The sequence below is a fragment of the Podarcis bocagei genome (assembly GCF_964188305.1).
Source record: "Podarcis bocagei genome assembly, chromosome: 1".
In the NCBI taxonomy this organism is placed as follows: Eukaryota; Metazoa; Chordata; class Lepidosauria; order Squamata; family Lacertidae; genus Podarcis; species Podarcis bocagei.
This window is the reverse complement of record NC_138125.1, coordinates 59,857,791-59,883,981: the sequence shown is the minus strand read 5'-3', so window position 1 is coordinate 59,883,981 and position 26,191 is coordinate 59,857,791. Positions and strand designations below refer to the sequence as shown.

Sequence of the window (26,191 nt, the reverse complement as noted above, 5' to 3'; positions counted from 1 at the left end):
TATTTTATTCTAGAGGATGATTTGTGCCTACAAATCTGGGCGTAGAATCTGGCTACCAGCCAAGCTGTTAATAATAGTTTGCTTATACATGAGCATTATTGTACTATTAACCATAAGGAGTTGCTTTAGGCATATTTTAAAGGGGGGCATGGATCTAAAACTATTTGTGCAAGCAAGTATACTTATCTGTAAGCAAGGGGCTACTCATATTCCAGAGATAGGTGGCTGCAACTCCTGTGCTACATCATTGTGATGGGTTCCACAATCTTATGTTGTTTTTCTAGGAGGAAGGAATTGCCAGCTGCAGTAGATCCACTCACCATGGAGGAGTTGAATAACTTTGCATGTATAATTGGGGGCTTCAATTTAAACCATAGTATTTTATATTGAAAATTATTAGGTACCTTGTTAAGTATACTGAAGTCCAGAGTCATGTTTCTGCCCTAATTACGGTATTGCGTGCTTTTACAACACCTTAGCCTTCAACATGGGAGTTCCATTTCTGTTACGTTTTATAGCACATCTCCTTGCCTTCGTTTTGATTTAAAGCCTATCCAAATAGGTTAATAAACAAGCTGCAGCAGTTTCCTAAAGGTAGCCTATTTCGTCTCAGGTAGCAACATGTTATCCACGTCGCCTTGAAAATGACCTTCATTTCCTTCTACCCACTTGTGCAAAATTTGTGATGGGTCCCTACTTTTAAACATGACAGCTTTGGTGAACCAGTTTCCTATAGCAGCTTTGGCATGGATGAATAATAATAATAATAGTAGTAGTAATTTATTTATACCTCACCCATTTGGCTGGGTTTCCCCAGCCACTTTGGGCGGCTTCCAACAAAACACTAAAATACAATAATCTATTAAACATTAAAAGCTTCCCTAAACAGGGCTGCCTTTAGATGTCAAAGAGAAAAATAGCTACCAAACTTCTGGTGGGAGGGTGTTCCACAGGGCGGGTGCCACTACCAAGAAGGCCCTCTGCCTGGTTCCCTGTAACTTGGCTTCTCGCAGCAGGGGACTATTGGGCAGTGTTCAAGTAACCTTCATGTTATCCAGTGACACTGATAATAGCCAGTGACATCCCCACCATTGCTCTGAACTCATAGTTGGAGAGCATTTCAACTAATTTAGCAACCCTTATCAAGGGACACGACTTATTGAGTGAGAGTACCATTGTGGTTTTAGAAATATTTTAAACATGTGAAAGGTTGTGCATAAACAAGTATAAAAGCAACAAAACATCACCAACCAAGCTGCTGTTTGTATAGCAAATTATAAAATATCCCATCATGCTTGTTGGGTAAGTTAAACATGTGCTGCAGAACTGAGATTCCAGGGATTGTTGGGAGGCAAGTTAAATAGAACACACAGAAAAATTGGCACTAGACAGTGAGTGTCTATTATATTATCTGTGAGCTGCAGATCTAGATAAAACATTGTCTGAAATGCTGCCCCATTTAATCCTAGAGTACAATAATACATTCGGACCCGTAATGGGATGTCACAAGACGCTGCTCAGGGTCACTGGACTACAAGGTTACTGCAAGCATTGGCATGAGGAAACTTATGATGAAGTGGAGATTAGGACTGTCCAAATAACGCCTTCTGAACTCTTACCCACCATGTGAAATATGCCTCACTAGAAATACTTCCTTATAGCCATGTTGGGAAGAAAGAATAGGAACCGTAAGTGTATTTGACAGTAGCCAGCAAAAATATGCTTTCTACGGGTGCAACTGGTTGCAAGTTGTGGTATGGAAACAGAGACCCATGATGAAAGGGTATGCAGTTCAAATGTCAAGTAGACACTTTTATTATTGAGATAAAAGTCTTACAGATAGGAAAAGATGAAAATAAGTTGGCAGTTTCATTAGATTCAAAAACTCCGCTATGAAAAGTTGAAGTGCACAAAAGTGATACAAGTTTACAAGTAGAATGAAGCACCACAAAGAAAAACCCACAATGCAGTGACTACAATGTAGTAAACAAGTTTTGCTATTCTACTTTCCATTTTCCCTGATTTATTCGGTCTCTGTTCTCAATGTGTGGTGCTCTCTCTTACAAGGCTATTTGTCAATAGGTATGAAATGACTTCTTTTTGTTCAAAGTATTTCCTACTCCAGATCAGAAGCCGAGCATCTGGATTGCGATCAGCACAGAAGTTAAGCCAAGGACCATCTTACTACCTGCTGTAATTGGGCTGCCATTACACAAATCTTTTTGGCAGCAATGAAATCTGAAGTTTCCAGTCTTGAATTCTTTCTCAATAAAGTCAAATTCACAGTTGGAGTATTTCCAGCACGTAGAGATATTTCTTCCAGTATCTTAAAAAACAACAACACAAAGACAAGATTTTATGGAAAGTAGTTTGCTTTCCTGCTGAGCAAGAAAATTGGGGGAGGGGGAGAAGAGTTTAAGAATGTCTATTTAAGTCTTCCATACCTTCCTTACAGTTATTTTAAAAAATATTGCCTATGTTCAAAACACGCAAGGTGGCTTTTAAAATACTGTCATAAAAATATAGAGACAGCATCTAAAAAGAAAAAAATAAACCATGTGTTTGCCCCCAAATCTTCTTTGAGATATTTTACTTTACAAGAGCTATTTGAAGAAGCAGCCAGCTTCCTATTCCAGTAACAAAGGCAATAGTATCAAGCCAAAGTAACCATCCAACACCCATTTGCTTCTCTGCACAGGGGCAAAGGAGAAAATTAAGGGGAAATGAAAATGTGTACAATAATTTCACATTGAATCCAAGACCTACTTTACTTCTTTAAGTACAAAAGATGTAATTTGTATGCTTTATCACTCAACATTAATGAAGAATGTTAATGAGGATGGGGAGAGAAGAGTCAGAAGCAGGACAATTAAATTTGCCTAATGCCATACTTAAACCAATGCAATCTCCTCAACAACCTATCCCTAAAATACCGTATTTTTCGCTCCATTGGACGCACTTTTCCCCCCTTAAAAAGTAAGGGGAAATGTCTGTGCGTCTTATGGAGCGAAGCCAGCAAGAGCCGCTGCTGCCGACAAGCTCTGCGCAGCTCTCCCTTTAAAGCAAGAGCTGCGTACAGTGTGTCTGCGGCTCTGGCTGGGTTTACAGGGAGGCGGGAGGAGGGACTGCCATCTGTCCCTCCTTCCGGCTCATTGTAAAGCCAGCAAGAGCCGTGGCTGCTGAGCTGAGCCGGGGAGGAGGGAGGGAAGGGGATTCCGTTGGTCCCTCCCTCCTCCGTGGCTCGCTTTGAAACAGGAAAGTGGGAGGGGAGCAGCTTACACTCGTGTAAGCAGCTCTTCTCCCACTTTCCTGCTTCAAAGCAACCACGGAGGAGGGAAGGAGGGACCCATGGATCCTCCTCGCTGCTCGAGGCTGCAGCAGATTCCCTCCTCCCAGGCTCCCTTTGAAGCAGGAAAGTGGGAGGGGAGCAGCTTACACTCGTGTAAGCAGCTCCTCTTCCACTTTCCTGCTTCAAAGCAGAGGGAATCCCCTCCGTAGCTTGCTTTGAAGCAGGGTGCGGGAGTTCAGTGGGGAAAGAGGGCAGGAAGACTTTGACCACTGGAAAGTCCACCTCAGCCTCCTCAGATTTCCACTGAGACAGCCAGGCATGGCCATAAGAGCTGGAAACTTGCATGGGCTGTTTATTTAAAGACAAAAACATGCACTCATGTGAAAGAAATCCTCCCAGGTTCCTGGACACAACCCACACTTGATATTCACACAGGTTACATGGATGGCATTGGCAGCTGGAGGAGCAGCATGGTTAAAGAGCAAGTCCTGGTTTCAAGCTGAAGATCAGCTCTTTCCCTCCCCCCCTTAATTCAGGATGCTACAGTTTACAGATGCTGCGTCTGCCTGCCCTTTCCCCTGAGCTGTAAAAGCACCTTCAAGAGGGTGATGGGAGGTGACACAGTCATCTTCCAGATGTGCAAAGAACCACCCTCTTGACACTAAAAGTGAAAGCAAGCCTCACGCCCAGATCTGAAGCATAAATGGGAACCTAGGAAGCTGCCTTATAAGGAGTTGGATCCACTACTCCATCTAGCTTAGTAATGTCAACACTGACTGGTAGCAGTTTGCCAGAGTTTCAGGCCTGGAGAAGCCGGGGATTGAACGTGTGGTGTTCTGCATGCAAAGCCACTGAGGTTACAGCTGTTCCCTTTAAAAACAAACTAAGAGTGTAGTCCCCATGGTTCTGAAGAAAGGGCTAATTTAAACAGGAACAGAGGGACCTTCCCTGTACCACGTCAGGACCCCTGAGCCCATTGAGCTCAGTTTTGTCTTCACTGATGGGCAGAGGCTCACCTGGGTTTCAGGAGACACACCCTCAGCCCTACCCGGAGAAGCTTTCAAGGACTGAACTTGGGATCTTCTCCATGCTCTCCCCATTGAGCTATGATGGCTCCCTCTTTTCTCCTCCCCTCCTCCTATGCAGGAGGCCTATCTTGGCTTGACATTATAATGTATATATGTCAAGGGCTTTGAGATGCATATAAAATCAGGCTCAGCATTATTAACTGGACTTAGATAAGCCATGGTTCCCCTTCCTTCCCTCCTCTGAGGCTCGCTTCAAAGCAGCAAAGCGGACAGGAGCCACCCGCTTTGCTGCTTTAAATAGTTTAGTACAACATTTGATTCAGAATATTTTTTTTATGTTTTCCTCCTCTAAAAACTAGGTGCGCCCTATGGTCAGGTGCGCCCTATGGAGCGAAAAATACGGTAATTTGAAGAAAAGGCCTCACTTCAGTGAGTTGGGAGGAAAAAATGCATAAAATACAAGTGCTGACCATAATGAAGTAAAGAAAATAGTTCTTTAAAAATTGTACTTAATCACAAGTTACACATGAATCAAATAAGGCAGCATACTTACCCAACTTTACCAATATGCAAGAATCAGTATCACCCGAGCATGTGATGTTCGTTTTACATGGACCTATACCATCCAGACACTGATAACATTTTAAGGCAGCTCCTAAATGAAAGAGGGGAGGAGAATAGAAGATGGTCTTATTGCAGGCTTCCATCATGAAACTAGATTCCTGGTAACAAGCTTGAACTACAATATTGATGTAGAAATAATTAAAAGATAAGTTAAAAGTGTTTAAGCGTACCGCAAAGGCATATCAGATGTCACAGCTCATCAGAGCACATACTGTTTTAGTAAAGATCATGCCACCTTACCTGGTTGCTATGTAAAACTCCCCACCACCACCTAGTTCACTTTAACAGTAACAATAGAATTCATCCTTAAGTTGCACTCTGAATGATCTCTGTTGTCCTTCCAACAGGGGAAGCTACAATCCTCCAGAGATTAAGGTAAAGGTAAAGGGACCCCTGACCATTAGGTCCAGTTGTGACCGACTTGGGGGGGGGGGTTGCAGCAGTCATCTATCTCACTTTATTGGCTGAGGGAGCAGGCGTACAGCTTCCGGGTCATGTGGCCAGCATGACTAAGCCACTTCTGGTGAACCAGAGCAATGCACGGAAACACCGTTTACCTTCACGCCGGAGCAGTACCTATTTATCTACTTGCACTTTGACGTGCTTTCAAACTGCTAGGTTGGCAGGAGCTGGGACAGAGCAATGGGCGTCCGGGGGATTCGAACCGCCGACCTTCTGATCGGCAAGCCCTAGGCTCTGTGGTTTAACCCACAGCGCCACCCGCATCCCTCTCCAGAGATTACTGGACTTCAAAACCCATCAGTCCTGTCAGCATAGGAAAAAAAATATGAGATGTGGAGTCCAACTACCTCTGGAGGAACATCCCTGCCTGTATCAATGTATTCTATAATAATAATAATGATTTATTATTTGTACCCCGCCCATCTGGCTGGGTTTCCCCAGCCACTCTGGGCGGCTTCCATAGAAACAAAAAATACAGTAAAGTATCACAGATTAAAAGCTTCCCTGAACAGGGCTGCCTTAAGATGTCTTCTAAATGTGAGGTAGTTATTTATCGCTTTGACATCTGATGGGAGGGCGTTCCACAGGGCGGGCGCCACTACTGAGAAGGCCCTCTGCCTGGTTCCCTGTAGCTTTGCTTCTCGCAATGAGGGAACCGCCAGAAGGCCCTCGGCGCTGGACCTCAGCGTCCGGGCAGAACGATGGGGGTGGAGACGCTCCTTCAGGTATACTGGACCGAGGCCGTTTAGGGCTTTAAAGGTCAGCACCAACACTTTGAATTGTGCTCGGAAACGTACTGGGAGCCAATGTAGGTCTTTCAAGACCGGTGTTATGTGGTCTTGGCGGCCGCCCCCAGTCACCAGTCTAGCTGCCACATTCTGGATTAGTTGTAGTTTCCGGGTCACCTTCAAAGGTAGCCCCATGTAGAGCGCATTGCAGTAGTCCAAGCGGGAGATAACTAGAGCATGCACCACTCTGGCGAGACAGTCCGCGGGCAGGTAGGGTCTCAGCCTGCGTACCAGGTGGAGTTGGTAGACAGCTGCCCTGGATACAGAATTGACCTGCGCCTCCATGGACAGCTGTGAGTCCAAAATAACTCCCAGGCTGCGCACCTGGTCCTTCAGGGGCACAGTTACCCTATTCAGGACCAGGGAGTCCTCCACACCAGCCCGCCCACTGTCCTCCAAAAACAATACTTCTGGCTTGTCAGGATTCAACTTCAATCCATTCGCTGCCATCCATCCTCCAACTGCCTCCTGGCACTCACACAGGACCTTCACCGCCTTCACTGGTTCTGATTTGAAAGAGAGGTAGAGCTGGGTATCATCTGCATACTGATGGACACCCAGCCCAAACCTCCTGATGATCTCTCCCAGCGGCTTCATATAGAGATGTTAAAAAGCATGGGGGAGAGGACGGAACCCTGAGGCACCCCACAAGTGAGGGCCCAAGGGTCTGAACACTCACCCCCCCCACTTTCTGAACACGGCCCAGGAGAAAGGAGCGAAACCACTGTATAACAGTACCCCCAGCTCCCAGCCCCTCTAGACGGTCCAGAAGGATGTTATGGTTGATTGTATCAAAGGCCGCTGAGAGATCCAGCAGAACTAGGAAACAACTCTCACCTTTGTCCCTAGCTCACCGGAGATCATCAACCAGCGCGACCAAGGCAGTTTCAGTCCCATGATGAGGCCTGAACCCTGGTTGGAAGGGATCCAAATGGTCCGCATCCTCCAGGCGTGCCTGGAGTTGTTCAGCAACCACACGCTCAATCACCTTGCCCAAGAATGGAAGATTTGAGACTGGGCGATAGTTGGCCATACTGGCCGGGTCTAAAGATGGTTTTTTAAGAAACGGTTTAATGACCGCCTCTTTCAGCAGGTCTGGGAATGTTCCCTCACAGAGGGAAGCATTCACCATCCCGCAGAGTTGTTTTGAACAACTTTATGTAATTTTATTGTGTGTTATCACAGGTTTCCCATGGAAAGGAAAAAAGGAGTTATAAATTTGAACCAAATAAATAAAAATAGTTTGTGGCATTAATGCAAGGCTTTTCTCATTGAGGGGACTAAGTATAATCTAGTATGTATGCAAAAGAGCCATATGAAGAAGTCTGTTCTAGAGTTCCCGATTCAATTCTAGAAGATCTGACTACAATACAGCTGGAGTCAGCACAAACCAGTTTCAACAGCAATACCGCAAGTATAATATCACAAGTATAGATTAAGCTATAAGCCATAAGCAGTGGCTGGCATCTCTGAAGAACTACCTACCTACAAAGGAAGAACCTACCACATCCCAGTAGGTTTGCCTCCAGGAGTCAAAATTAAGCAAGTCCTCCTTGGCCTACTAGAATCATAGCCCACCAGAAACCACCCCCCATATCTATTACTCTTTAGGGGAAATACCAGCAACAACTGTTCAAGTCCACGTTTCTCTCCCAGCCCCTGAACCCCTTTTTGTGAAGCCCACCTCCTCTGCTCAGTGCCTTGCTCTAAGTTCGCAATATTTTTAATAGCGCACTTGCATACTTACCAAAGTGGCTGAACAAAGTCAGAACGAATGTGGCGATCAAAACGGTGGTAACTAGAGTCTTCATCTTCCAGTTATTATTTTTCCAGCCTTAGACTATAAAGCAAAAACACAGTTTGGTTGGTACTGGATGTTCTGAAACAATTCAATGTAGCACTACGGCAACTGTTCTGTCAGCAGAATCTTTTCAACTTGCCAGATGGAACAATCTCCTATCTCCTCCCATCCTTGAGCTGTTCTGGAATCCTCCAAACCCCCACCAGAGCCAATTTCAGAGCATTTTGTTGGAGGAAGAGAGGCAAGCCCAGCTGTGTTAGTGGAAAACCTTGTGTAGACTTCCACTACAGCAACCAACCAACCTGCACAATTCCACAAAAGCAAATGTTACCATCCTTTGTTAACATGCCTCACAATGAGCAAAATGGAGGCATGTGCTTTTTTGTGGGGCGCAACACCCATTTCTGTTTGCTTAACAGAGGTCTTACACAAGAGTGAAATTTGCTTGCATCTCTTAAATTGTGGGCAAATCCGCCCAATTTCTACACCAAACTCTCATTGCCACCCCTTAATGAGACCCTTTACCCAGTGATGCACAACCACTCCAATCCCTCTTTGGTGCCAATAACTTTATTTGCAGCCACAATTCTATTTATTTTGGCAAATCGTAGTTTAATCAAGCTGTTCTGGAGCAAGAAAAAAGTAGCAGCACTAATGAGAAGGCCAAAACAGCAGTCTTGCACAAAACTGGTAATACTGCGAATGTGTGGTGCAGAAAAAAATTACAAGGACTGGCATGTCACCCATTTTCTATATGCCCTATCCTATGTTACCACAGGGGCAGAATGTAAGGAGACCAATTGTAGTTCGAGCCAGAGACAGGTGGAGACAACTAAGTCTTGGCTTGTCCCCCACCCTCATCAGGCTACAACGCCAACATTGAGGAGGTGGAAATGGATAGCCAGTGCCACCCTCTGGGCTGGTTCTAAGTAAGGAGGCAGGTGAGCGTCAACTGAAGTTGGGGGTAGTGCCCCATTTGCCCTCATGGACCAACCTCCTCTGACCAAAGAGAAATCTAATAGCGCATCATATATGGATGAATCTTCGGGTAAGGAAAATACAAAGTGGCTGTTATGTACAAAATTATAATCTTATGTACTGTAATCAAGTACAACTTATTTAACCATTGCTGAATACTATATTGGACCACAAAAACTCCACCAGTTAAACACCCCACCTAAACACCACTATTAAAAGCATATTGTATAAGCCTAGTTGTCCTAACTACTTGGCCTTCTAGCTTGAGAAAAACTTATCTACCAATGGAATCCCAGGAATGGAAACAAGCTCCTTAGTTCTTGGATTCACAGCCAATATATAGCATCCAGGAAATTCAAAACTGAGGATTAGCCCAGGTAAAAATCAAAGAAAAATGTTTCTTTACTAGCAACAAGAATGGAATCTGAAAGCGATGTTTTTCTTCTGCAGACAAAATATACCACAGCACAAAAGACATCAGGAAAAACTTTGTGTGGAAACAATGAAACTAAGATTGAATCCAGAGGATAAAAATAAGACTACTCTGTTCCCAAACATCCAAAAAACCATTTCCGGTTTGATGACTTGTTGCTTTAATTCTCTCTTTTACACTCAACTAAAATTCATTCTGTAGCAGTGACAAGACGAGAAAACTGCAAAAACGGTTTCCGTTATTTATGGGCTTGATGTGGTATCAAACCTTATCACCCAGCACCGCTAGCTGCATGGAGTAACAAAGCTCTTTTCTTCTTAAAACTGGTGTACCCTCTTATCTGGACTGCGGTCTTATCAGTATTTATACTTCTAACAAAACATTTCTGCCTGTTTGACACCTCAGTCAAAGCTTCTTGGCCAAAGTTTCCTTCCTTCAGTTTTGCTTTCATGGTGCCTACAGACTGGACCAGAATTGAACTCAGCAATGCAGCTCATTCCCTTTTTTGGTTGCCCCACACAACAGTTCACTTTGAAGTAATAACAAAACAGGATGAATTCCTCTCCAACGGAAGAGGTGCTCCGACATGTTAGTGTGTGGGCTGCAGTGTGTAGGTGTGTTGCGTGAATGCTCAGGGCGCTCCTCCCAGGGCTGGAAAGAGTTTAACCTCTGGTTTGCTAGTAAAACTTAATTACTGTTTTGCGAAATGATGCATGTCACCAACATGGAAAGTCTGGAAAGCTCTGCTCTAGAGGCCCAGATGAAAAATCAGCCAGGGGCCACACCCATACATATTCCTCAGTAGGCAGCAAACTTTCCACAAGCAAGTAGGGTTAGGTCATACCAGGCTGGGTCTGCAGCACCTTCGTGTAACATTTTGCCTTGTGAAATGTAGGGTGCTATTTTACACCTCCCCTCTTTCCTCTTGTTAAATTTCATACCTTTACAATAACATCCCCCCCCCCCAGGAGAATAAACACTGGTGAGAGCCAGTGTGGTGTAGTGGTTAAGAGCAGTGGACTCGTAATCTGGGGAACCGGGTTCGCATCCCCGCTCCTCCACATGCAGCTGTTGGGTGATCTTGGGCTAGTCACACTTCTTTGAAGTCTCTCAGCCCCACTCACCTCACAGAGTGTTTGTTGTGGGGGAGGAAGGGAAAGGAGAATGTGAGCCGCTTTGAGACTCCTGAAGGGGAGTGAAAGGCGGGATATCAAATCCAAATGGCAGGTGTGCACATTACAGGTTCCTACTGCGAGATATAGTCAGGTAGGTACCTCAAAGACCATCGCTAAGTAGACAAGCCACCGCCTCTAGAGACCGAGACAGACTTCCATTATTTCCCCCCAACTCCCAGTGCAACCGATCCGGATCATACAGAAATGTAGTGAATCCAGTTCCCCACCAAGGCCCTGCGCATGGGCGTAGCCAGGATTTGCGGGGGGGGGGGCAGCAAGCTTTTGTTGGGGGAGGACAGAGCCTCAGTTAAGCACTTTTATTGATTTATTGATTATTTATATTTAAGGCTACGCCTATGGCCCTGCCCATGCGCCGGAATGAGCAACGAGCTGGGAAGGGTCTTATATACGACACGCCTGTGCATTTATTATATAAATAACGATAATGATCTCCAGCGTGACGGAAACCTCTCCCCCAGCATCTAAAGGCGCGCATTTCCCTTCGCTTCGTACCGCGGGAGGGGGGGATATCGGCGCCGGGTCCTCCAAGCCCCGCGCTGAAACCGGGCATTGCTGCGCCTGCCTCGGCTTCTCCGCGAGACCGGCCTGCTAAGTGGGCAACTATTTCGGTCCCGCTGCCGCTCCCGAATGCCTTCCACGCGCTTTCCCCGCCCACCTCCCGGATCCGCCCAGGGATCCGACCCCATTCGCGCCGCTCGCATCTTGCAACGCGGTGCGCAAAGGGACAGAGTGAAGGCGCTGGAAAGACTGGAGAAGAAGCCGCGGGAGTTTCGCTGATGATCAAGAAAACCCTGGCGGAAGAAAAGGCCCCTTGCACTCACCCCTCCTCGGCTGCTCCGTGCTCCTACCTGCACACGCCTCTCGGCTGCTCTGCTCTGCTCTGCTCTGCCTTGGGAAATTGTTTTCTATATAGCAAAAGCCAGCCTCGGTTTAGCCTCATTGGCCGAGGGCGGCATTCCTGATTGGCTTAAGGGCTAGCGGAGAGGGTGACGTCATGGGTTAACTAGAGGGAACGGCTCGGTTGCCAGTAAATCCAAAACTGTCTTTGATAGGAATTTGTAGCTCAGGACTCCCATTAAAAAAAAGGGGGGGGGGCTGTAGTTTGTTACAGGTGCTGGAAATTGTAGCTCGGCGAGAGGTAAATTATAGTTCCCAGGATACCTGGGGGACTTTATATGCTTTAAATGCATGGTACACAGCTCCTCTCTGTCGCTGGTGAAAGAAAGGTAAATAAACGCTACTCATGGGCATAGCGGGGGGGGAGCATCTGCCCCCCTCCTAAATCAAGTCAATCAATAAAAATATTTAACTAAATGTAGAAACTGTAGAAAGAATTTGAGAGATTTTTTTCTGAGCACTTGGGGTCAAAAGAAAGTAATTCAAAACAACTGTTCTTGAGACTTTTCATTCCGAATCTGCCAGAGGATGGTGCCAGGTGGGTGTCCTGCCCGCCCGCCCCCCGCAAACATAATTCCTGGCTACGCCCAGGACGGAACTCTGATAGATCCTCGATCAAATATCACCTGCTAATTATTGCTCAGCTGCAGCGCCTGGAAATAGAAAACGGGATGTTCTCTATCCAATCCAGCAGGTTCCCCGCCGCTTCCTCCCTCCCCGGAGTAGGGTTTCAGTTTTAAGATCCGTATCTGAGTCTGTCTGCTGAAGGACGCTCTGCGTCTGTATTTTATGTTGAAGCACAGCTGGGAACCCGCCTACTGAAAACCAAATATCCAAAGGAGAAAAAGGCTATCAGAGGAAAAAGTCACCAGTCAGAGGTTTCTCGGTCGTTATTTAAACAGGTGCCAGGTCGGAAAAACTAAAATGTGCGCATTGCTACTCCACAAAGTCAGTTCTGAGCAGCCCTGAATTGTAGCGGCGGCCCCTTTTAGATGGGGTGTGTGAGAAGTTCAAGGCTGGCCACGTGGCCATAAAGGAAGACACACCTTCCAACATTTTGCGGGATGGAATAAATAGCCTGGCAAATTCTTGTGAAGGTTCAGTGGGCTGGGCTTGATCTGCACAATAAATGTGCTGTTATAGGGGATTATGAAATGGAGGGAGAACCTTCAGACATTTTAAAATATGCAGACTGCATGTTTTATTGTACATATTAATGGGGTATTATTATTTAAATGTTCTGATGAATTGTTTATATTAATAATGCGTGCATTTTACAGGGGCTGAGTTGTGGAGCATAGCTGTCAACTTTTCCCTTTTCTTGTGAGGAATCCTATTCAGAATAAGGGAATTTCCCTTAAAAAGGAAAAAGTTGACAGCTATGTTGTGGAGTTTATTGCTGGGATAATATTGTGTCTAATATGACACTGACATTTAGTAGGAATTCATTAAATACCATTGTTCCTGGCTCAGTTTGGGGTCCATTTCAGCTGGTCCTCATCACCTGAGGTTACTGTGAGAGGGAGTTATTTCACTTACCTGGGCGTAAATCCCATTGCACTTGGTGAAACTTGGTTCTGAGAAGACATGTATAGGTTTGCTCCGTTAAACATCAAACCTGGGTGGGTGCATATCTTCAGTCCCTAGCTCTCTTGCTTACCCCGTTGGCCTGCAGCACTGCTAATTTCTTTTGGCACTATACCATTGTCCTGTGTTCTCAATGAGAGGCTGAGGGGGTGTTCCTACTTTTATTTTCTTAAAAGTGCCCTGTGGGTGATCAAAACCACTGTGCAAGAGCAGGAATCTAGACAGTTTGATTTTCTTTTACCTTTTTATTAACTTTAACAGGTTATTAACTTTAGCAGGTTTTTACACTACCAGTTACACTTCATACTTGCACAGGTAGCTATCTACTTGTGCCTCTTTGGTGATATCTTGTGCAGCCATGACAGAATCCTGTTGTGTCTGTTCTTTTTCTGACCTGGGGCTCTGCTAATCTTCTATTTCTTTTTTTCTTCTCACCAGTTAGCAATAACTGATTCCCAGGCTTGCAGCCAATTTTCACCACATCCATATCTGTATCTTTTTCAAAGCACACAGTATCTTTGTCCTTCCTTATTCTGGCTGGTGTGATGCGCTTTCTCTCTCTCTCTTTCTCTTACTGGGAAAATGGCTTTATAAAAAATTATTCAACCTCTTTTACTTACAGGAAGCATGCCTGCTTGTTTATCTATACTAGATTATTTCATTCACATTAATTCACAAAAGGGCAATCCTTGGGGATACTGATAGGGTCATTTCAGGGCTTGTTAGGCACAAGTTGGAGAACATGGGGAAATAAAACTGATGGCTAGGGAACTCACTGCAACTATGCCAATTTATATAACTCAGATGCTGTGGTGCTTAGGCTACAATCCTAGGCACACTTTCCTGGGCATAAGCTCCGCTGAATTTAATGAGACTTAACTCTGAGCAGATGTATATAGGAGTGCTCTGCCAGCAGCAACTGAGTCAGGTTCAAAGTGGGGCTTAAAATAGGGCTGTAGTGAGCCCTCAGTCTCAAGCTGGGTGGCTACGTGCAAGTCACACATTCCTGTACCTTTAATACCTGTGCAGGAGCAGGAATTTCAGCAGGTGTAGCTTATCAGGCAAACGACATCTGCTGAAATTCCCTCAGATACTGTTAAAAGTTTAGGAGCCCCTGTCATCTTTTGCACCTAGCCATCCTAAAGGGATTTTTATTTTTCTCATCCCCCTGACCCCTCAGCTCCTTCAGCCTGGAGTTGACCCAGAAAACACACACACACACACACACACACACACACACACACACACACACACACTCCTCTTCCATATTGCCTGGCAGCAGCCTTTGCCAACTTGATGACCACCAGATGTTTGAACTTTTTTCTTTTAAAAAGTCAGACTGATTAGATGCAAAATTATTCACAAAATGTATATATTATGCACATAATCATGTTTGTGTCAAGCTGTATGCAATACTGGCTCTGGTAGAAATTTTGGTAAATTTGGCAACATTTCTACTTGGAATCTTTATTGGAAAAATTATTATAGTTACACATTATTGTAGTCAGTGCTTTTTTCAGGTGGTACTCAAAGGTATGCAGTACTGGCACCTCTTTTTTGTTGTTAAAAAGTGTGCCACTTGCTATAACAGCTTCATGATACCAGCAGCTATTTTTCTAAAGAAAAAAAAGCACTGATTGTAGTGAGCTAATGGGTTTCACTGTGCACTTAGGCACTTGTTGGAGTCTTCTGGAAATAAATAACTTGCTGCTTTCAAACCGTGTGTCAATACTGCATGAATGCTTTGTGTGTGCAACATAACCATTGATCTCAGTGTAATTTTGCTGCTGTTTGACAATGCTGCAAGCTGGGTATTATTTTTTTCAGTGGACATTTGTTAAAAAAAGATCAAGACAGAACATAGACATGTAATCAGTACAGGATAATGTTTTGATTCAAAGTTGCTATAGGCTCTATGTGGCCTACACTCTATAGGAAATATTTGACAAGAGTTGGGAATATGAACAATGATTCCCAAATGTAGGATTGCAGAAATGTGACCTTTCCATTCATATACATTATGCTTCTTAAAAAGTGCTTTCACTGTCCAAGAGTCTTGGAGAAGGGTAGCCAATGTGGTGCCAGCCAGATGTTTTGGACGGCAATTCCCAGCCAGCATTGGTCAGGGATGATGGGAGCTGGGGTCCTTATCAAGCAAAGGACATCACATTGTCTACCCCTGATCTTGGCTATTGCTTCAATGCAACACAACTTGGAAAGGGGACACAGCTTTAGTATGAAGATAGCATTGGTAGAACATATGTTTTGCACACAGAAGATGTCACCCCTGGGATCTCCAGGAAGGGCTAGAAAGAGGCCCTGTCTGAAATTCCCTTGCCAGTTAGTATAAACCAGCCTTTCCCAACTCGGTCCATCCAGATGTTTTTGATCACCCATCATTTCTGAATTTTGCCTGGGCTGTATGGGACTGACAAGAGTTGTAATCTAAAACATTTGGATGGCCTCAGGTTGGGAGAAGTTGGTACCAAGCTATATAGACCATTGCTAAGGCTTCATAGAAGGCAGCTTCTTATGTTCCTAATTTCCAAACAACCACACATTACACAGAAGTGTGTTTTATTTACTGTTTTATAGTTGTTGTTTTAAAAAATAACCATCACCAGTCATGTTCCAAGTGATTGAACAGTTTGTTTAACAAATCCATGTTGATGAAACATGTATTGTGTATAAATGGAAAATGTGGCACTATCTGCATACAATGGCTGAAAATTAGATGTGTGCTATCCTGGAGTGAAAGTTAACGGCAACTAAAGTTTTTGGGTGGGGAGAGAGAGCTTTTTGTCCCCACAACTAGCCCATTACCACCTGAAAGGATACACACACAAGAATAACATGGAAGACCAATGCATGGAAGACTATTGCAGAAGAAAGAAGAATTCTAAAAAGTAGCTACTGTCTATTCAATGGGTGTAATTGTAAACAAAGCCAATGTGCTCTTTATAGCAGGGATCAAGAACCTGTGGCTGCCCTGAAGTTGTTACACCATCAGTCCCAACAAGCATGGCCAGTGGTCAGGACTAATGGGAATCTGAATTCAACAACATCCAGAGGGCCACAGATTCACCACCCTTGCTATATACATAGTATATAAGCATTATTCACAGTAAATGCATTTATTGCAATGCTAGTAGTATATTGGCAGTTTAAAAAACATGGCAAGAAGTGCATTGTTTCTTGAATGACTATAGAAAGAGTAATAACTATAGGCCGTCATATATACCAGCTAATAGTAGGCTAATGCGTTTCACATCTGATTACAGTATAAAGAGCCTCCCCTCATTGGACAAAGTCTTCACACTAAACTCAAAGTTGAAATGTCATTAGGCTGCAATTCTAAATGCACTTCCTGAAGGTAAGCTTCATTGCTATATGAGGGAATTGCATGAAAGTGGGCTATAAGGATCAGGAAGTAAGTGTTCAAACAGCAGATATAGGCTACTACACATTTAGCAGCAAGACTTCTGCAAATGAAACAATGATACAAGCATTTTGCTGCAGTGTTTTAGCATTTTAAAGCTGAGCAGAGGCAAATTACTCACCACCACTCCATATGTTTATATAAGACTTTGACCAAATCAAACTACAGTACCAACAACATTGTCATCAACACAAGCTGCCTGTGAATCTAGGGTCAGGGTATGTTCTTTTCAGCGAAGAGGGGGCAGCTGCCCCCCTAAATCAATAAAAATACATAGCTAACTGAGGTTCTGCCCCTCCCAACAAAAATCCTGGCTATGCCCATGGACCAAGGGCTGAATTTTCTCCTTCCAGGGACAAGAAGGTCAATGGTGAGCAGGGCTAGAGACCAAAGTGATCAGTAGACACAACCCTTTTCTTTATAGGGCAGGCTTCTATGTGCATCATTTCCATCGAAGGAAGCAGGAGGCATTATCACAGGTCAAGGACCCATTCCAGCTTCGAGGAAGGCATGGAGTAAGGATAGGGAGAGTCCCGAGGGCGAGATAAAGAGGCTGAGAGGGTAGCAATGCACTGAGACGGACTGGCAGAGCCACCATGGCATCCATTGCCCTGCCACTTATGTCAGTCAAGGTGGAAGTGGGGGGCAGGGCGGGCGGGAGAGGCAAATTGCTGCGTGCCAGACGGGAGCAGCAAGCAGACCCAGATTGGGCCCGATGCCGTCAAATGACAGCAGCAGGACTTGCATGGGATCCCAGCTGGCTCCGCTCCTCCCAGAACGCCAAATTTTGGGGCTTACTGTGGCCTACCACTGGTGAGGATCCCACCAGTAGTACTTCTGCCCACCCATTCAGCAGGCAGAATGGAAAGCTCTGCACCAGCAGAGGGACTGTGTTGCAGGGCTAGGCAGAGAGACACTGCTGCCCAGTCTGAATTTTCCCCAGCCTGGTACCAAGGGGGTTTGGATGCTAGTCTAAGCCAGTAAGCGTCATGTCTTGGTGTCAATTTTTTCTTGCCGACTTAATTTTGATTTTATTGGGAATTCCTCTGCTCTGCCATCAAGCGCCTAGAAATGTAATGTGCCATACAAATAGGGATGATTTATGTATTAGGTCCATTAAGTAGATGGCTCTTTACATACAGTTCTCTTTTCATCTCTGCAAGTGTTGGATATGAAAGATTCCAGATAGCTAAGAAAGAATGTGTTTGTTTCTACATAAGAACTGCCATCTGGAGCAGATTAAAGCAGCCTCCCCCTCCCCCCCCCCCGGCTGTTGACCAGCCCTAAGAATCATGGAGTTGGCTCAGTTGCTAAAGGACATCAGAATACACTGGCTGAGAACATTTTATTACAGAATGGGTTTCTCTCATTCAGGAGTGTTTTCCAAGTTATCTGAAAAGGGGATTTTAACCTGTCCTGGCAGCTCCTTCTCTTTTGTGTATCTGAATACTTTTCTGGTTTAAGACAATGCACCCCTTCTCCAAATGCTGCAGACATATCAACTAAAAAAAGGATGGAAAAGTGTGATGTGTATAGACAACACATTTTTAAAAGCTCCATATCACAGGAACATCATCCAAATCACAGTCATTGCAGAAATGGCTAGAGGAACTGTACTGACCATGGTGTTTAAACTTTTGTTGCAGAGGTCTCTTTGGCAACAAAGGAATCTAAAACTGTCAGCGTTAAAGTAATTGGCAACTTGTTCTGTGGTACACTGTGACATTTTCCAGCAGCTATAGGTTCTCAAATGCACTGTAAAAGAAGAAAAAAGAAAAATGACACCCCAAAATAAGCAATTGAAAACTTGTCAGCTTAAAATACATTTGCTTTCCGTTGATTTTTTTTAAAAAAAAGTTTAACAAAAGCTGCTAATTTGATAACTTTATAAGGATACCATAACTTATAATATGGTTTATATGGTAAATAAGGAAGCTTTAAAAAAAATAACCAAATGTCTCAGTACTTTGCAGTACTCTTGCATAGATGTAGGGTATAATCCTATTGAATATTGGAATGGATCTTGAGTTGCTCTTTTGTGAACGGAAGGACTCCTGTTCACAGAAGGGGCTGCTTTAGTGCACTACGTAGCTTTTGCCCTCATCCCATGTCAAGCAGATAAATCATCTACTCATGTCACTCCTAGCTTCTACTCCATCTCAAAAACAAACCACTTCTTTTTTAAAAAAAGAAACCCTAAACATTGGAATTAAATTATGCAAAAGAAAGAAGCAGATATGTAAAAATATAATATAACCTTAAGCCAGGCTTCCTCAACCTCGGCCCTCCAGATGTTGTTGGCCTACAACTCCCATGATCCCTAGCTAGCAGGACCAATGTTCAGAGATGCTGGGAATTGTAGTCTCAAAACATCTGGAGGGCCGAGGTTGAGGAAGCCTGCCATAAGCTAAGCCCACAGCGGTTCTCAACCTGTGGGTCCTCAGATGTTGTTGGACCACAGCTCCCATCATCCCTGAGCTCTGGCCTTGCTAGCTAGGGGTGATGGGAGTTGTAGTTCAACAACATCTGGGGACCCACAGGTTGAGAAAGGCTGATAAGGATGGGCCCCAAAGGATGATTGTATGAAACGGGCTCTCTGAGAAAAGGGCTTCTCATATAATGCCACTATGCAAATCTATGGTGCGGCTGCACTTTGCATACTGTGTGCAGTACAGATTGTCTCATCTCAAAAAGCAGATCGTAGAGTTGGAAAGTGTTCAGAAAGGGCTTATTAGTAGTATAGGATCGTGCTGCAAGAGACACTCAAACCAAGAGTGAGACTGATATACTGCTGCATATTATACATACCAAACCTAATTTGCAAGCAAGCATCTTCTTCGTAGCTACAGGTAAGGTTTGTCCTACACAGGAAGGGGCTTTGTTCGCAAGTGTAACATCGGAGTGCATAGCCTGAGATACAAAGGGAGATTTTGTTAAACTAACAAAATATCTATATAGCATGATAATCTAAAGTATTTTACGTACACTGCCACAGTAAACAAACATTAGGCCAATATGATTACTCACATCATAATGAATATTGGAGGAGGAGAGGAGAGAGGATGGCAGCTTTCCTAATGCCACTTAAATAGTTTGTGGCTAGAGTAAGATTTGGGGACCTCCAGCTCACCTGAGTAGCTGTTGCTTCAGAACCCAATTCAATTTTTGGTAAAAGGAAAACTGACGACACATCACTGCTTTGATCACTACGCCAAAAGTTTATTTTTTGCTTTTGTTGTTGCTTTACCGTCTCCAATAATAAAGTGTAAAATACTTTTTGCTTTTACAGACCTTATACAGGACACTTTTAAAGGCAGGGTTGTTGTTTTTTAAATTGATCTAGGATTCAACTAATAAGGAAATCTACTCTCCTGTCCAAGTTTGATCACTTTGACACAGTAGTAGGTAATGAGACAAATAGAGTGGAAGAGCCCCCTACTGGACAAAGGATTGAACTGGGCAGCTTTTGGCTCCTGTTGAGAGTTCAGTCTTAAGAAATCAATAGGCTTAAGTGCATCTGCATTATGAATTAGACAATAGTAGTTTGACATCTAAAAACAAATTATTCATTATGTAGAATATCCAGGCAGATATGGTGGAACATTTTGCCTCAACTGCCATCCAACTCTACCTGTTTCCACTAATTGCTGTGAAACCCTCTTCCAGGGACAGAGAACTTATAGCCTCCAGCTCCTATCAGCCATAGCCAGCATGGCCAATGGTCAGGGAAGATGGGAGCTGGAGTCCAAAAGCAGCTGGAGAGCTATGGGTTCCCTGTCCCTGCCATGCTGATTCCTGACTGACTACATCAAAGAAACTCACCTGTCATGTATGATGGAACTAAACAAATTTCCCATTTTTGGTGCCTGCACATGGGATATGTAAACCCAAGCATATGTGTTAAGCACCTGATAGGTCACTATCACATCACTATTATGTTTTTGCTGATTAACCTGCTGTGTTTCCTAGGCTGTGCATTAAATATAATAATTCAAAGTTTACCAACAAAACAATTATTTGGTGGACACCTCCACCAAAGGACTACACAAAATGCTTGCAAGGTTGTGTGTTGTTCAGGACCATTCCCTATCTTCTCCTCTCAGGCTTTAAAATCCCTTCTGGTTAACTGTATGCCAACCGCTATGTTCACATCAGTTGCTGTATTCTGTACAGCACTTGAACAAATACAACAGAAAAAAACTTTCTATAGGTTTCCATCAAATTTACATCACTGAGCCACTCCCTTCAAGGAGCTTCAAGGCGGATACCTACCAGAACTGCAGGAGACAGTTACAATAATGAATATTGTAAGCAGAATGCTGTTCATTTTGTCCATGGCTCCCCTGGAGTCTAAAAAGAGAAACACACATGAGACTGGCCATAATTTGTTTGCTCTAGTCAAAGCCTCCCATCCAAAGCTGTTATTAGCCTCTAGGAGAGAGAAAATCAACTGAGCCTTGACAAGGAGGCAAATGAACAAAGTTACCTTCTTACATTTTTTTTTTTACACTAATACACCCCTCCCTTCCACTATTACATCAGTTTTAACAGTCATAGCTTCCATAGCTTCCCGGGAACTCTAGTTTGATAATGGTGCTGTTTTCAAATTAAATTATGTTATACATTTTAATAAGATTTTACTATTTATTTATTTATTTGCTTTTAGGCTGCACTGGAAAAGAAGCAAGTAGCAGCATGCTCTGGGGACCCTGCAGGAGGTTTGGAGAAACACGTACCAAAATATTTTAAAAAGAAAACCTAATAGGGGGGAAACAACCCAAGTCCAGCCCAGCCCAAGAAGAACTGAGTATGCTCAGCAACCAAAACTATTGAGTCAGCTTGAAAAGAGAAACAGGAAAGGAGAACTGCAGAAAGAGACAGAGAGGAGGAAAATGGTTGGCTGGCAGTTTAATACTTCAAGGTCAGTGGTAATAGTGGCAATAATTTTAAGACAACAGCCAGAGAAACCAGCAAGCTGGACTGTTCCAAACTTCAGCTCCCAAACATCTTCTGTTTGTTCATACAATCCAAATTTCTGCTGAAAATGTATAATAATAATAATAATAATAATAATAATAATAATAATAATAATAATAATAATTTATTATTTATACCCCGCCCATCTGGCTGGGCCTCCCCAGCCACTCTGGGCAGCTTCCATAGAAACCAAAAATACAGTAAAATATCACACGTTAAAAACTTCCCTGAACAGGGCTGCCTTAAGATGTCTTCTGAATGTCAGGTAGTTGTTTATCGCTTTGACATCTGCTGGAAGGGCATTCCACAGGGCGTGCACCACTACCGAGAAGGCCCTCTGCCTGGTTCCCTGTAGCTTTGCTTCTCGCAATGAGGGAACCGCCAGAAGGCCCTCGGCGCTGGACCTCAGCGTCCGGGCAGAATGATGGGGGTGGAGATGCTCCTTCAGGTATACTGGACCGAGGCCATTTAGGGCTTTAAAGGTCAGCACCAACACTTTGAATTGTGCTCGGAAACGTACTGGGAGCCAATGTAGGTCTTTCAAGACCGGTGTTATATGGTCTCGGCGGCCGCCCCCAGTCACCAGTCTAGCTGCCGCATTCTGGATTAGTTGTAGTTTCCGAGTCACCTTCAAAGGTAGCCCCACGTAGAGTGCATTGCAGTAGTCCAAGCGGGAGATAACCAGAGCATGCACCACTCTGGCGAGACAGTCCGCGGGCAGGTAGGGTCTCAGCCTGCGTACCAGGTGGAGCTGGTAAACAGTTGCCCTGGACACAGATTTGACCTGTGCCTCCATGGACAGCTGTGAGTCCAAAATGACTCCCAGGCTGCACACCTGGTCCTTCAGGGGCACAGTTACCCCATTCAGGACCAGGGAATCCTCCACACCTGCCTGCCTCCTGTCCCCCAAAAACAGTACTTCTGTCTTGTCAGGATTCAACCTCAATCTGTATAACACAGACACTATATGTATTGCTTTTAAAGTGTATTTTGAAGATTATACAATCATACTACCATTACATGCAGTAGATGGCCCTGCAGTGGGTATAGGAGAGAGTAGGGATAGTTTCAATAAGAAAAGCTTGTATCCATCATGTCTTCCTGAGAGGTTTACAGCTTCTTCATCAAATAGCCACCCAGCTATCTGTTTCAGATCTAGTTTACAAGCATTTAACTCTTCAAAATGTGGGTGGCTGTCACAGATGTGCATTTGTTCTCTTGGTACGTCTCCTCTTAAGCATCCTGTCTTTCGATTAAGTTGGATAATGGAGGTCTGCAATCAAGATCCCTTTTCCAGGTTTGTATTTTGCAATATAGTACTTAGAATCATAGAATTGGGGAACTGGAAGGGACCCTGAGGGTCATCTAGTCCAACCCCTTGCAGTGCAGGAATCACGGAAAGATGGCCATCCAATCTTGCCTTTAAAACCTCCAGCGAAGGAGAGTCTGCCACCTTCTGAAGGAGTCTGTTGCACTGTTGACAGCTTTTCATGTCAGAAAGTTCTTCCTGATGTCCTTTCTTGTCATTTGGATCCGTTGGTTTGGGTTCTGACCTCCAGAGCTCTTGTACCCTTGAAGTTTCAGAATAATACATTTAGGGATTGGTGGTACTGAAATAGCAGGCACTTTGAGTATGCTCTCTAAAAGGTTTTTGGTCTGCTTCCACTGTGAAGATGGCCAAGTGTACAGACTTGTGATTTGTTGTTGTTGCTGTTCGTTGCTCTTCCATTTTTATTGTTAATTATTTAACTGAACAAGTAAGCAAACCAAAACAAATAAGAGTGTAAGTACAATATGCAGTGTTATCAACTGCCCTGTAATCCAAGCAGTGATGTGAACATGGTGTCAAGTCATGTGTCCAGCCCTTCTGCTTCACCTTGAGTTCCTCACACAACATTCCATGTGTTGATGGTGGCTGACAATTATATTCCCTTTTTAGAAGCATATGCAATAAAGTAGTCCTAGACTTCATTTTTAAAAATGCCTTCTGTATTTTGGTTTGCTAATGCTCTCACTTGTTTTGAAAGGTGAGGCGGTCCAAACATAATTTTTTTAACAACCTGATGGAAAGAAAGGACAGCTACGAAAATATTCTGAATGATCAGTACTGAAGACGCTGGATGCTTTGGAGATCCCGATGTTACTAGCTGCTGCTGCTGCAAATCTGAGGGTAGATATTCATTTGGCACTTTATACAGATCTTTTCATATGCCAGTATTAATCTGTCTTCAACATATGACTGATTTAGATAGGATTCCTGCACTGCAAGGGGGGTTGACTAGATGACTCTTGGGGTCCCTTCCAACTCTAGATTACTACGTTTCTGTGAATACAGTATTGAATTTTGAATAGTATAAAATTTGTACTATATTTTCTAAAATAAAGTGGACTACATGGCAGGGCCGTAACATATCACACATACCCTCTCAGCCAAAGTCCTCAGCTCCAAACATGCCATGTGTGTGGATACAACTGCAGGCTTGTTGTTGTTGTTATTTTGAAATAATTTTACAGACTGCTGCCAACTCCCACTTGGAACACCAAAATTTTGGGGTGGGAATTCTGCCTTCTAACATGCTAAAAACATACACACAGTTTGCCACACTAACAGCAATGGCTCTAGGGGATTCCATTACTTTATGTTTCAGTGATATTTTATGTTCTCAGAGAAAACGACCTACTCTTTCACACTAGGAAAAGCAATGAGTTAACAGGAAGAAAACATAAAGTGCCTTGATTAAATTTGCACTATGCAGCACCACCATGGCAGGCATACTAAACAGAGAAGAGGGATCCTAATTTGGCGCGTTACCAAAGCTAGAATTATTGGGGAGCAGCCATGTATCAGGTGACCTTAGATCATGGGAAAGGGGACCAGAACCAGGGCTTTGATGCAGGCAGAGCATCCTTTATCTCTCAGCATTGCCTCTGCAGTCTTAGATACGTCCTCCTTCTCTTTGAGACCCGCAGAAAGCAGCAAGAGGACAGACCCTAGTTAGGACGGTCTCGGACAACAGGAGGGGCGCTTTGGGGCGGGGCTGTTTGATGGGATCGCCTTCTCATGCCAATGGGGAGGCAAAGGTTTGGAAAGCTGCACCAACTGAATGGAATCGCTTCTGAACGGACACAGCAAAAAGCACGGGAGCCCAATGTAGTCGATGCACACCCAACGCCCCCCGCACCATATACCCTGGCCAGTGGCACAGCGTGGGCTGTCAGCACCCGGGGCAAGGCAAGTAATTTGCGCCCCCTAACCCGTGGATTTGCGCCCCCTAACCCTAACCCCCAGATATTGCGCCCAGTGCGGCCGGCCCCCCCCTGCACCCCCCACGCTACGCCAATGATCCTGGCGCGAATTCCGACCCCCCACCTACCACCGCGATTTACGAGGCACTCCGCCCGGCAGAGCAATTGAAGCTGCCTTACCCCGCCCATCTAGATCAGTATTGCCTACACTGGCCGGCAGCAGTTCCCCAGCCTTTCGGAAAGGGGGGTCTCTCCCAAGCCTAGTTGGAGAGGATGCCTTCTGCTCCCTACCCTTCCCCGCAAAATTAACCCCTAAATGCAACCTGCTTGGTCTAGGCTCATTTCGCCCCTATCCCTATCCTCTCCGGAGACCCGCCTGCTCTGGGGGTGTCCCTTTCCCACCTTCCAAGCGGGACTGAAGCGATTAAATGACGAATCCTGAAGCAAAAAACGGAGGGCAAGCCCTCGAAGCCGGCCCTTCGCGCGCCAAGTCCTCGGCCCGCCGCTCACCCTCCTGCCCGCAGCTCGACGCTCCGCCGCAATCTCTCTGCAGCAAAATCCTGGCCCGCCGCTTTCCCTCGCGCCCAGAAGAGCGCGCCGCTTCTTCTCGGGCACCAGGACGCTCCGCCTCCCGCGCGGCGAGGCTGGTCTGCGGCAATGCGGAGAGCGGCCGAAGCAGCGAACTATAAATAAGTGTTTCAATGATGGGAGCGAGCGAGAGGGAAAAGCGAAAAGAGGGCGGAGCGGAGCGGGCTCGGCCTGTACCTATGAACGGCTGGCCGGGAGGAGCGAGGCCTTGAGGGGGTCGTCGTCGTCGTCAGGGTGGCAAATTGGGCTTGGGAATAAAACCGCAGGCATTGTTGCCTCCCCTCAAAAAGGATATTGTAGAGTTGGGGAGCGGAGAAAAGCCACCCGTCAACAACGGGATGGTGCGGCTCCCCTTTGAGGAAGGCTGCAGCATTGGGGACTTTTTAGTTCAGGGAGAGGCAGCACGGTGGGGTTTTAATTTGCTTAAAAGTGCGAAGAAAGTTGATACAGAAAAAAGGTTTTCTCCCTCCTAAGGCTAGAACTCATGGCCAGCCACCGAAGCTGAATGTTAAGACGATTCAGGACAGGCAGAGGAAAGGAGTTTTTCCAACTTGAAGGCCTTTGAGAATTAAGACTAATTAGGCTGTGGGTTAAACCACAGAGCCTAGGACTTGCAGATCAGAAGGTCGGCGGTTCAAATCCCTGCGACCGGAGTGAGCTCCCGTTGCTCGGTCCCTGCTCCTGCCAACCTAGCAGTTCAAAAGTATGTCAAAGTGCAAGTAGATAAATAGGTACCGCTCCGGCGGGAAGGTAAAAGGCGTTTCTGTGCGCTGCTCTGGTTCACCAGAAGCGGCTTAGTCATGCTGGCCACATGACCCGGAAGCTGTATGCCGGCTCCCTCGGCCAATAAAGCGAGAT

At 44.9% G+C, this 26,191-nt stretch overlaps 2 protein-coding genes across 2 annotated transcripts; both read right to left on the bottom strand.

The window, feature by feature from the left end:
• Positions 1 to 1,786: 1,786 nt before the first annotated feature.
• On the bottom strand, positions 1,787 to 11,564 carry LOC308571471 (CD59 glycoprotein-like). Its single transcript, XM_081167032.1, has 4 exons — positions 11,421 to 11,564; positions 7,939 to 8,031; positions 4,871 to 4,972; positions 1,787 to 2,326 (listed from the first exon to the last, which is right to left on the bottom strand). The coding sequence occupies exons 2-4, from the start codon at positions 8,000 to 8,002 to the stop codon at positions 2,127 to 2,129; spliced, it is 366 nt and encodes a 121-aa protein (XP_081023158.1). The 5' UTR covers positions 8,003 to 8,031; positions 11,421 to 11,564; the 3' UTR covers positions 1,787 to 2,126.
• Positions 11,565 to 15,654: 4,090 nt separating this feature from the next.
• On the bottom strand, positions 15,655 to 25,624 carry CD59 (CD59 molecule (CD59 blood group)). The gene is made up of 4 exons (XM_081167033.1): positions 25,256 to 25,624; positions 20,795 to 20,872; positions 19,331 to 19,432; positions 15,655 to 18,277 (listed from the first exon to the last, which is right to left on the bottom strand). Exons 2-4 carry the CDS (start codon positions 20,856 to 20,858, stop codon positions 18,084 to 18,086), a joined length of 360 nt encoding a protein of 119 aa, XP_081023159.1. The 5' UTR covers positions 20,859 to 20,872; positions 25,256 to 25,624; the 3' UTR covers positions 15,655 to 18,083.
• Between the last annotated feature and the right edge of the window lie 567 nt (positions 25,625 to 26,191).